The 12,058-nt window shown below is 49.0% G+C and overlaps 1 protein-coding gene across 2 annotated transcripts in view; it reads left to right on the top strand.

Annotated features, from left to right (window-relative positions):
- SMYD3 (SET and MYND domain containing 3) overlaps nucleotides 1-12,058 on the top strand; it is a 691,979-nt gene that overhangs the window by 576,802 nt on the left and 103,119 nt on the right. For both annotated transcript variants that reach the window (XM_045796289.2, XM_045796297.2), the window contains exons 9-10: nucleotides 5,375-5,462; nucleotides 10,288-10,462. In XM_045796289.2, the coding sequence (XP_045652245.1) occupies nucleotides 5,375-5,462; nucleotides 10,288-10,462 (263 nt within the window). The remainder of the gene's footprint in view (nucleotides 1-5,374; nucleotides 5,463-10,287; nucleotides 10,463-12,058) is intronic.

The following is a 12,058-nucleotide window of genomic DNA, read 5'->3' on the forward strand; positions in this document are numbered from 1 at the left end:
TCTCGGGATCCTGGGATGGAGCCCCATGTTCAGCTCTGCACTCAGCGGGGAGCTTGCTTCTCTCTCTCCCTCTGCCCCTCCCCCTGCTCGTGCTCTCTTTCTCTCTCTCTTAAATAAACAAATCCTTTTTTTTTAAAGATTTTATTTATGGTGACTAACATAATATAATAAAAAACATTAAAATAAAAAAAAGATTTTATTTATTTATTTGTCAGAGAGAGAGAGAAAGAGAGAGCGCATGAGCAGGGGGAGTGGCAGGCAGAGAGAGAAGCAGGCTCCCCACTGAGCAGGGAGCCCAATGCGGGGCGCGATCCCAGAACCCTGGGATCAGCCGCTTAACCGACTGAGCCACACAAGCACCCCTAAATAAACAAATCTTTAAAAATAAAAATAAAAAAGAATAAGACTGTTCTTCTCCCTCCCACCAAGCAAAGCAGACTCCAGTCAGTCTGCGAGGGACCCCGCCCGCTAGGGTGAGAATCGAAAACTCAGTCTAGGAACGGTACCATTCGTGATGTTAGTGCTTCTAGAGGGTGCAAAAGGAAGGATTAGAAGAAGCAGCCATTCAAAGCATTACTACCACCGAGGAAGCTTAGCTTCCGGAAGGATAACCGCCTCGCCCAGGTCACACAGCTCTGGAGTGGGGACTCACATCTGCATGTTATGACTCTGACGCCCGTGTTCCTCTCACCGAGTTCTAATTACTGTGTCCAGTTGCTTGTTAATTGCTAATTAGAACATGCAGCAAGCTGAACGTGCCTCAAGTGGTGAACATTCCTTCCTTTACCTTCTGCCCCAGTCCGTAATGCCCATTGACTGGTCCGTGCTTGATAGAAGAGTGAACGCTCTGGTTTTAACCGCTGTTTTTCCACTTTATGAAAGAGCCACTTTTCCCCTCAAGTTAAATCTGAATTGCTTCAGTTGTTTTTGCCAAAGGAGGTGGAAATTGGTTCCAGCAAAGATGTTTCCTGTGCATCATAAAGGTTTTGAATGATGTTGTATATTAATCTATTAGTCCCAGTACATTCTCCACGAACCAGAGTCTCTCAGTCCGGGCCCTGCAAATGTTTGTTCCCCTCATGAGTTTAAATCTCTGTCCTAAGTGCAGGCACTGTATTTGAGCTTCCTTCTGCCTAAAAAACAAAACACAGGAAAACCTCGCCTTCTTTTGAGACTCTAAAATTATTGAATTACTGGAAAAGTTTGTGAGTGTCCAGTAATTGTATTTCCCATTCTATTCTCCTCTCCCTCCCCTCCAATCTAATTAGACTTTGCAGGAGGATTGGATAACAGGAAGTCCTGGAAAGCAGATTGCCTTTGTCCTTCTCCTTTTAATGTGAACCATCTGAAATTAGCTCAGTGCAAGAGTTTCCGCGTCCAGTGCTCGTGAGCCGAGTGAACACATCTGTGTAAGTGTCTTGGAGACAAAGTAGATGTGGACGGCTGCAACTGATGCTGGAGCCTGATAGAGCCCCATGGTCTTTCCTAAGGGGAGACAGCCTTGCCGGAGCCCAACTGTATCCTGTTAAGAAACCCCAATTTCTCATCCACTGCCGGTACCTGGCAGGTCCGCTTCCTACTCTGAAACCCAAAGGAAGCCCTTGGCCGGTTCAGTGGGATTGTGTTGAGTGGCACCCTTTGATGTCACGGTGAGATTATCTCCTGTCATCTGGCACCTTTTTTTTTTTAAATAGCTAAGGGAATGCACTAAGGTATTGATGTACAGCTGTGTCTGAGGGAACTTAAATGGCCTCACTGATCCACTCCGGGTCGGATGGGGACAGGGACCTCTGGGCCATGGGAGCCACAGAGGCTGAGGATGATGTTAGAGGCGGAAGCCAGGAGAGTCAACACAGGGCGCCCCGAAATCGCTGTGATGCTATCATCAGGGAGCAGGAGTCCTGAGCTAGTGTGAGATTTCTTATGCTGGGGAGAGAGTTCACATTCATGTTCTAGACCCATATCTGGAAATTCAGCCAATACGGGCAGCTACAGGGGAAACACAGCCTTTTCCCACATAATGCGATGTAGAAATATTAACAACAAGTTGAGGTACAAGCATGGTATGAAACACACAACCTTCTGTTTCCTTGGTTGACATTCTCTTTCCTGTTGTGGAGTCAAGGTGTTTTATTCTTGTAATATTGTTACCTGTGGATCGTAGATCACTCCTCTTCTTTCACTGGTCACCAAACACATACCGGATAACTAATCATGCTGGCACTGGGAATACAGATACGATCGGGTCCTGGTCCCTCCAGAAATTCTGAGGCTTGCTGGGGCCACAGGAAAGCTGACCTTTAAGGACAGCTTGGTGCCAAGAGAGGTATGCAGAGTAGCCTCGGTGGCTCGGGACAGCTGGGTTAATTCAGAGGGCAGAATTAGACACGATTTCCTGAGGGAGAACGTTCAAGGCAGGGAGGGGCACGTGCCAAGGTCCAGTGGCCAGGAGAACAGCAGGTGTGGTAGGGACTGTAGTAGTTTCCTATGGCTGCTGTAACAGATACAGACTCAGTCTTAAAACAACACAAAGTTATGACCTTACACTTCTGTAGGTCAAAAGCCTGACCCAGTCTCACTGGGCAAACATGAAGGTCTTGGCAGGGCGACCTTCCTTTGTAGAGTCTCCGGGGTGGGCGGTGGATTTGTTTCCTTGACTTTGCTGGCTTCTAGAAGCTGCCTGTCCTCCTTGGTCTGTGGGTCCCTTCCTCCACCTTCTACACTGACAGTGAAGTTGGGTCCTCACATCACATCACTGACCTCTTCTGCCTCCCTGTTCCACCCTGAAAGACCCTTGTGATTCCACTGGGCCCACTGGGGGGTTCAGGACACTCTGCTTATTCTCAGGTCAGCTGACTAGCAGCCTTAATCCCACCGACAACTTGATTCCCCTTTGCTATGTACCCAGACATACATATAGGTTCTGGGGGCCGGGACAAGGACATCTGTGGGGGTCTCTTCTGCCTCCTGTAGAGTCTAACAAGTGAGACGTTTTGCCTAGAACCTAAGGCTTGAGCTGCCAGGAATGAAATATAAAGCAGGAAGATTGCATCCTAAACAGCCATGGAGCACCTGAGGGGCTCAGTTCCTCGAGTGTCTGTCTTCGGCTCAGGTCATGATCCCAGGGTGCTGGGATCCAGTCCCACGTTGGGCTCCCTGTTCAGCGAGGAGTCTGTTTCTCCATCTCCCTCTGTCTGCCGCCCCACCTGCTTGTGCTTCTCTCCCTCTCTCTGTCAAATAAATAAAATCTTTTTTAAAAAAAGATTTAACACATGGGCTTTATCTGGGAGGTGCTAGGCAGTTGCTTTGGAGGGAGGTGGTGGAACAGAGACTTTAGGAGCTGAGTATGGAATTAGGGCAGGTATTTAGGAGATTCATGTCTACCTTTTGAAAAGCAATTAACTTTCATTTCCCACTCCTATGTATCGAAAGTTGGGTTCTTATTTAGAATTTCACCCCAAAACAGTAGGGCGCACTTACAGTGTCCTTTTAAAAACCACCCTGTGAGATATTCATATGCACATGTATATTTAGAGGCCCATAAAACCCTGCTACACACAGGCACACAAACACACGAGTGTACACGTTTCCCCGTATGTGCACCCACTGCCTTGCCCTGTTCTCGGTATCTCTTGTCCGTGGCTCTCCGTGGCCCTCTTTTTTTCTGCCCTGCCACACCTGAGTGATCTGTATCTTCCCACCAGGCCTACTCTGGCAGTGGTTCTCACGAGAGTCATTGTATAAACATCCCCTAGGAGGTGTGTAAAAATCTCTATAGTTTGAAAAAGTCTGCGCTCCCTCACCTTTACCATGATGTGGCCATGATTTGATACAACTTTCGGATGGTTCTTCTCCCTGATACCCATGGAGAATCTAATGCATATTGAACACCTGGTTCTGAATGGTGTCTGATGACAATTTCTTACCCTTTGATTGGCCTCTTTAGCAGCTCTGTCCAGGAGAACTTTGGGTAATGATAGAACTGTTCTACATCTGTGCTGTCCAGTATGGTGGTCACAGCCACACGTGGCTGTGGAGCTCTTAAAATGTGGACACACAGGAAAAATAGAGGACCTGCTTACTAAACCAGAGGACAACATTTAATAAGTGATAACTTACACTTTCGTTTTGAATCACTTTTTTTTGAAGATTTTATTTATTTATTTGACAGAGACAGCCAGCGAGAGAGGGAACACAAGCAGAGGGAGTGGGAGAGGAAGAAGCAGGCTCCCAGCGGAGGAGCCCGATCGAATCGCTTTTTAAATTGTTGGGTCTTGTCCTTTCTTCTCTTTTCCCTTCTTCTCCTCCTCTTCCTCCTCCTCCTCCTTTTAGTTTTTGCAGAAATCAAAGTAAGTTCACATGGGTGTTGTCATTGTACTCCTGCTCTTTCCTAGACTCATCTTGATTGGTAACTACATTTCTGATTCGAGTACCTGTAGGTCTCCAAACAAATGATTCTTTCTCTTGCCCTTCTTCCCCTTCCTGATATATATCAGCTTCATTGATATATAATTCACATAGGATACAAAGCAGTCAATTAAAGTATGCAAGTATATTCAGAGTTGTGAAACCATGAACACAGTGGATTTTACAGCATTTTCCTCACCCCAGGAAGAAACTCCATCCTTGTTAGCAGACCTGTCCACTTCTCCCCAACCGCTTCTGCTCCCTAGCCAATTAGTAATTGACTTTCTGTCTCTATGGCTTTACCTATTCTGAACATTTCATATCAGTAGAATCATACAGTATGTGGCCCTTTGTGACTGGCTTCTTGCACTTAGCATGGTGTTTTTAGGGTCATCCGTGTTGTAGTAATTCATTGCTTTTCACTGCCAGTACTATTCCATTGTATGGATATGTCACATTTTATTTATCCATTCAGCAGTTGATGGACATTGGGTTGTTTCCACCTTATTTGCTAGAATTATGCTGCTGTGAACATTGATGCACAAGTTTTTGGGTGAACATGTGTTTTCCTTTCTCTTGGGTATGTGTCTAAGGAGCGGAATTGCTTAATGATATGATAACTCTATGTTTAACTTTTGAAGACATTGTCAGACTATTTTCCAAAGTGCCCACAACATTTCACATTGTTACCGGTAATACATGAGAGTTTCAGTTTCTCCAGATCCTCGCCAACACTTGTTATTCTCTGTCTTTTTGACATCCTTATAGGCAAGCTGGGGCAAGTGAAGTGATCTCACTGTGACTTTGATATGCATTTTCCTGATGGCTAATGATGTCAAGCATTTTTCCATGTGCTTATTAGCCATTTGTGTATCTTCTCTGGAGAAATGTCTGTTCAGATCCTTTGCCCATTTTTTTAACTGAATAATTTGTCATCCTTTCTCTTCTCTTCTTTTGGCGTGAACAGGATGCTGATATGCTCACTGGTGATGAACAAGTATGGAAGGAAGTTCAAGAATCCTTGAAAAAAATTGAAGAACTGAAGGCACATTGGAGTATCCTTTTTGGATTGAACCAATGGATTGAGCCGTACCATTGGGACTATTGCTTCTTTATTGGTTGGAGCTTGGCATTAGTGAAGCCAAGTCCATGGTTTGACCTCTGTGTGAGCCAGTGAGTTTCATTCTGCTTCATGGTCACAGGCTGCATCCCAAATTCCAGCCAACAGTTTGGGTAATGGCTAGGGCAGAGTGTGGCAGGATCAGCATGAGTACCTTCCCACCATTAGATTGTAACCAAAACTAATGGCCAGTAACAGGACAGTAAGTAGTAGTCTCTGTATGTACTAGGTAGTGGATTTCTGTATTCCTTTCCTCCCACAACCTATGTCTCTAGTAAAGAATAACTTAGAATCCTTAGAAGTTAATATCATTGACTCTAAGATCTAGAAGCTTCATATTAAAGCAACCATGACTACCATGGCAGAGGGAGTTGCTGCACAATAAATTTTCTGGGCATAAATAGTAAGGAGCATGAGCGGGTCAAAGTTCAGAGTAAGGAGAGAGCACTTATGCTGGAGGTCATCTGGGGAGGCTACACTGATGTTGTCCTGGGTGAGAGGTAGCCCAAATCAGGGACAGGGTTTGAATGGGCAGAGGCTGAAAGGGAGGGTCACTTCTGGTAGGGGAGTTCACATAAGCAAAAACGTGACAAAGGGAAACCCCAAGGTAAGAAGAAATAGACCAAGGTAGATGAAAAAGATGCAAGGTCCTTCAGGTGCGATGGGGCAATAAGATCCCAGACAGTAAGAACATCTGCAAACGAGGTGTCTGTCTACAAGGCTCTTTCAAGAATTGTACAGGAGAGTTGGATGGACAAATGCCCCTGCTTTTAAAATTAGTGAAAGAAGTATCTTCTAAAATCTGAACCTGGTGGGTTGTTTGCGTGTTGCAGTTTGGGTAAAGAATCTGTAATTGAGTATGAAAGGAATGGAAAAGGGAGCTGTGATCAGCCCGAGGCCGCATGAGTTCACCATAAGCAAGTGAGTCCGCAGAGTATGGATTTCTCTGGTAAAGTTCGTATGTGGATTTCAGAAAGAGGGTCAATTAAAAGCAGTCAAGAAGCTGATACTAGATACTAGCATGGCCAGATAGCTTTCTCAATGCTTGAATGGCCCTACTGAGAAAATGATGCCCCTGGGGTCACTGTCGCTCTGGAGTGCTCTGTTCCCACCTCGGTCCTCTCCTGCCTTTGACTCTATCCCTTGAATGAAGGTACGGAGCACAGGTCATCAGACTCCCAGAGGTTATAGGTGGGGGGAGTGGCAGAGGTTGGGATGATAGAATCCAGAGCTCCAGATCCCTGAAGGTTTGAACGATGCCTGAATCTAAAAAGATGAAATTCGGGGCGCCTGGGTGGCACAGCGTTTAAGCATCTGCCTTCGGCTCAGGGCGTGATCCCCGCGTTATGGGATCGAGCCCCACATCAGGCTTCTCCGCTATGAGCCTGCTTCTTCCTCTCCCACTCCCCCTGCTTGTGTTCCCTCTCTCGCTGGCTGTCTCTATCTCTGTCGAATAAATAAATAAAATCTTAAAAAAAAAATTAAAAAGATGAAATTCAACAAGAAGTATATAAGATCTTCTGTTTGGGTCAAAGAGTTTAAGTGTGTAAATAGACAAGCTTAGCAGCAGAACATGTGGAGCGATTTTAGGGTTTTAGTACACAGCAAAATTTAATCAAGTTTAAGAGGATGACATAACCCCTCAAAAAGCTACTGCAATCTGGGGCTGCATCCACGGAGACCAGGAAACGAGAAAGGTGATCTGTGAGTCTGAGCATATCCAGAGTTTTGGGTTCAGTTTGGGGTAGGGCATACTAAGATGGATCTAGAAAAATTGAAATAAGTTGTGAGGAATGGAGCCAGGATCAAAATGCAGTTTGAAACCCTGGCTGTAGGCAGGATGGGAGATCCTGGGAAAACAGATCTGGGAAGAAAAGGGGGCCCTTCTTGGGCTCAAAAAACTGTTGTTCCTGCAGAGATGTAGGCTTGTTCTCTGTGCGCCCCTGCTGTGGGATTGGGGCCCTGGATGACCAGCCACAGTCAGGTCTCAGGGGGACAAGGCTTCACCGAAAACAGACTCTGTGCCAAGTGCTCTGCTGGTTACAACCCACCTTCTGGTCCACACAACCCTGTCCTTGCAACTGTCACACGGAAATGAACACCTGCTTTGGTACACACATATTTGAGGGGCGTCAAAGGCACAGTGGTCAACTCTGGGAGGTTAAAGAAGGTTCCATGGAGGAGGTTATCGTTCTGTCCGCTTCAGGGAGGCTCTCTACCCCACTTCGGTCTAGAGCTCAGCTCTCCCTGGAACAGAATGACTTGTATGCAGCACCAGGCAAATGCCAGGGACATTTTTGAGCAAATACAATGTCAGCATCCGCTTGGGGGAAAAGCCTCTTAGTTAAAATTATTCCATTTTTTTGCTCACTGGGGTGTTTTATACGGGATGTTTGCCTTGTTTGCCAGGAGACAGTTGCCAGTGTTGCGAAGGGAAATTGGCCTGCGGTCCCTTCCAGCTTGCTGGGGGATAAAGTAGATGTATTCCTATCAGTGGCTGCAGGATATCACATCTGGTTTTTATTTGTAAGGCTTGTCACCTCAAACCTCTTTCAGATGAGCTGGAGCGTATATAAATGAGCAGGCGAATAGTCATGGAGGTCAAACAACACAATGTTAAAGTAAGACGCAAAGTCTTGCCACAGAAATGTCTAGCGTTGTATAAGAGTCATTCCTCCTGACAGTTCATCAAATATCTAATCCTGGAATGAAAAGCCACAGAGGTTAGCCCGGCAGTCTGTTACAAAATCAGTCCGTTGCCTGAGATACTGCTCCCGCCAACCTGTGGGGATCCATTCGGCACACTTTATCCATACGCGTCAGATGAATACAAAAGAAGTCACCGACTCACTTTTCTTCCATAAACGCACCTCGCCCAAGACCAGAGTCAACTCCTCAGAGACGGGACTCACCCTAAAATTACAGAGTGTAGTATGCAAGAGGTGTGAAGTAAAGGCGCTCGGCCGCGCACTGTGGTGCTTGCGAATCTAACCAAGGAAGTCATGCCTTGGGGGTAAGGTGCTGTGCCTGCAGGGGGGCCCCCCCGAAAAGAAGCACACATTGCCCGTGAGGGTTCATAAAGACGTTAGTCCTCACTCCCACAAGCAACTTGACTGGATTATTACAAGTGTTTGCTAGCATTCTGGAAGGCAGCAGCGCCTGTGGCAGGGAAGTTAGGAGGGGTGGATGTTGAGGGGGCGGGGAGTGCGGGATAAAGGGGCGCTGGAGCGCACTGTCAGTTCAGGGCAGGGTGTGCCATGTAGGGGACTGGTGGAGGGCGGAGGGGGCTTTGGTGGGGGCACACTGATCGGGAAGAGACTGGGTTGTATGGTGGTGGCGAGGGGTGTGGGTAGATGGGGGTTCAGTGCACTGGACCACTTTCCTATGCCTAGTTGCCATCAGAGGTCACGTGGCTTTCAGCGCTCCAAGGACATCCTCAGAGCCACGGATCTGACCAATGACAGAAGTAGCTCAGATTGAAATCCCGTTTCGGCTCCAGCCGAAGGCTCTGCCATTTCTGCTGCACCTGAAATCTGCAGCCCTTTTCGCTCTCGTGGAGCCCATGCGCCGGCTCGTGGGGCTCATGAAAGCAGGGGGCAGAGGGAGGGCAGGGAAGGGCGGGGCGCAGGAAGGGAAGTGTGCACGCCCCAGGTGCCCGCACTCTAGCCTTCAGCTGTGCGCGGGGATGTTCACCCGGGGGGGATTCAGGGCCCGCTCCACGCTCCGTACAGCGCGTCTGCAGTCCTCCCACTGCCTCCGTAAGAGCGGTTTTAAAAAAGGGCCAGCACACCAAGACTGCACGAGAGGAAGTTACGGACTCACGGTGCATCCGAGACTCAGAGTTGCTCAGAAGTGGGTGCGGGGTCTTCTCCCTGTGTTTTTGTTTTTGTTTTTGTTTTTGTTTTGAGATTTATTTATTTGAGAGAGAGAATCAACAGCCGACTGCATGCGGAACATGGAGCTCGGAGCCCGTCACGGGGCTCAATCTCAGGACCCTGACGTCATGACCTGAGCCCAAGTCCAGGCTCAGACACTTAACCAGCTCTGCCCCCAGACACCCCCTCTGCCCTTTTTAAAGCACCCTTTCCTTCTGCCTGCAGCTATGTGCATGAGCCATGTTCTTCATCTTTTACTTTGGGGGCTCAAAATAAGAATGCCTTTTTTTTTGGTTAAGTACAGGCTTGGATCCCTTTTGCTTTTTAATAAAAACACTTCAACATGAGACCCAGTGGAGATGTATTTTTAAGTTGCTTCCCTCATACGTGTCTGTGGGTTGTGTCCCTGGCTTCCTGTACACCCGAGGTTCGTATGACACAGGCCAAAATGAGCTCCTTTTAAAAATGGAACCCATCCGAAGCTTCTCGCACTTCAGATCAGCTTTGTGACAGAAGCTAACACAGTACATAATTTAAACTGACCCCATCGGGAGTTCAGTTTAATACATGGCTGCATTATTTCATGACAGGCTTGAAAGAGAATCCATAGAGGAGTATGAAGAAAGAAGGGTTCTTCGGAAAGCTTAATCCCCCAAAGTATAGGCTCGGCTGGAAGACGGTTTGTTGATGTAAACAGAATTTGCTTCTCCGAGATGCCACTTACCCGTTTTTGTTTCTCAAGTGTGTTTTCAGGCAGCTCGTCTGTGTTAAATAACGGGCTCTTCCTTCCCTCCCGTGCCTCGGAGCTCTCCAGCCTTGTAGAGAATCTCATTTCACTTGTGTTCTTGGGGAAGACAATGACTCCTTAACTACGGGTAATCACAGAGTGGGAACAGGTGCTGGCCACGTGCCAGGCGGTCATCAGCGGCAACGCGGAGCGCCTCCCCGACATCAACATCTACCAGCTGAAGGTGCTCGACTGCGCCATGGACGCTTGCATCAACCTCGGGCTGCTGGAGGAGGCCTTGTTCTACGGGATCCGGACCATGGAGCCGTATAGGTGAGTCCCAGGGCCAGAGGCGAGGCTGCGGGGTCTTCTCTGGGCCGGAGGACAGATGTCCCGAAGTTGCTCTGGTTGCCACTTTTACTGAGTGTCCCCATTTTGTTCGTCGGTCCTGAGGTTCCTGTCGCCTGTCAGGCCCTGTGGGAGTGTGGAGACTAAGGAGACGCTGTCTCTGTGGAGCCAGGGATTCCAGGGTGCTGTGCTGCTTGCGGCGGCAGGACGGGGGCAGAGTGGGGGGGGGGGAGGTCAGCCACCAGGGCCCCCATAGCTCATCTCCAGCTTGGGGGGGTACTGGGTCATTCGCCTCTGCGGACCCAGGTGAGGACGGCCCGTCTGGGGCCCTCCATCTGGCTGACTGATGATGGCCTCTTGCATTTGTCAAGGCATTATGGTTCTGGGGTGTCTTCACTCAAGTGACCCCATAACCTTATACCTCTGACCCATGAGGGAGAGCGGGGAGACACCCGGGCTCAAATGTGTCAGGGAGTCAGGTGAAAGCGGTTGCTAATTATTTCTTGACTGACCACAGCTCCTTCAGCCCAGGGATGTGTTGTCCCTGGATGCTTTTGTAATTCTCAGGAGCTTTGGCAGCGCTGAAGTCTGGTGCCGCGGGTAGGGCCCCGGGTTTGCGGGGGGCCAAGAACATGAGTTTGGAAGTCGAGACAGACCAGTCTGAGGGAAAGGGCATAGAGGCCCTCATACCATCCACTGAGGTTGGAGGAACCATCGCCAGCACAGGACAAGGTCACTCACGGCTGTGAAGGTGCCCTGAAGCCTAGGGAGTAGGGGGGCAGCAGGGAGAGGTCCCTGAGAGCAGAGGCACCATTCTGGGTGGCACTGAAGACCATACAGACACGATGTCAGCCCTGAGGGGCTAAGCAGAGGGACAGCCCAGCTCTCAACCTACCCCGTGTGGGCAACAAGCCGGGGAGGGGCTCTAAGCAAAGGAGAGGGGCAGGGTCTGGGGACACGCCTCAGGAGATAATGGAGAGGGCAAGTTACCAGGTCAATGTGGGGAGAATAGAAGTGAGTCCAGGATCTCGGATATCCGTGCAGGCGAAGGTAGGAGGCGGGCAGTGAGATACGGCGTCAGGAAGGCAGGCCGGGGCCGGGAGCGCGGTGCAGGCAGAGAGGAGCCTAAGGACCCCACCAGCTGGGTGGGCAACAGGGGTGTGCAGGCCAGCTATGGCCCCAGGCCCCACAGGGCCCCAAGGGTGTTTCCAGAACTTCCGAAGGTGGCTTCTTCCACTGCCTGTGGTCGAACAGCTCTGGAATCCAGACTATGAGTCAGCTCACATCAAATGTACGAGCGATTGCCTTCGGGGCTGAGACTAGACTTTCCCATGAGCGTGAAATGTCTGTTCAGGATGATGAATCTTGTGGGTTTTCAGAAAATATGAACCGAGCACAAAGAGATAAGGCTTCGTTCTCTGAGCCTTGGTGTTGCAATGAGAGGCGGGTCTCTCTGAACTCCAGGGCTGCGTCTCGGGAAGCCAAACCACAGGCCAAGCGGATGGACCGCAGCCAGGAGACGCAGGCCGGGCAAATTCTCCTTCCTGCACCCCCTCCTCCCCACCGCAGACCCTCGCCCCT

Source organism: Ursus americanus, chromosome 2 (assembly GCF_024610735.1).
Source record: "Ursus americanus isolate L20-20 chromosome 2, mUrsAme1.1.p, whole genome shotgun sequence".
In the NCBI taxonomy this organism is placed as follows: Eukaryota; Metazoa; Chordata; class Mammalia; order Carnivora; family Ursidae; genus Ursus; species Ursus americanus.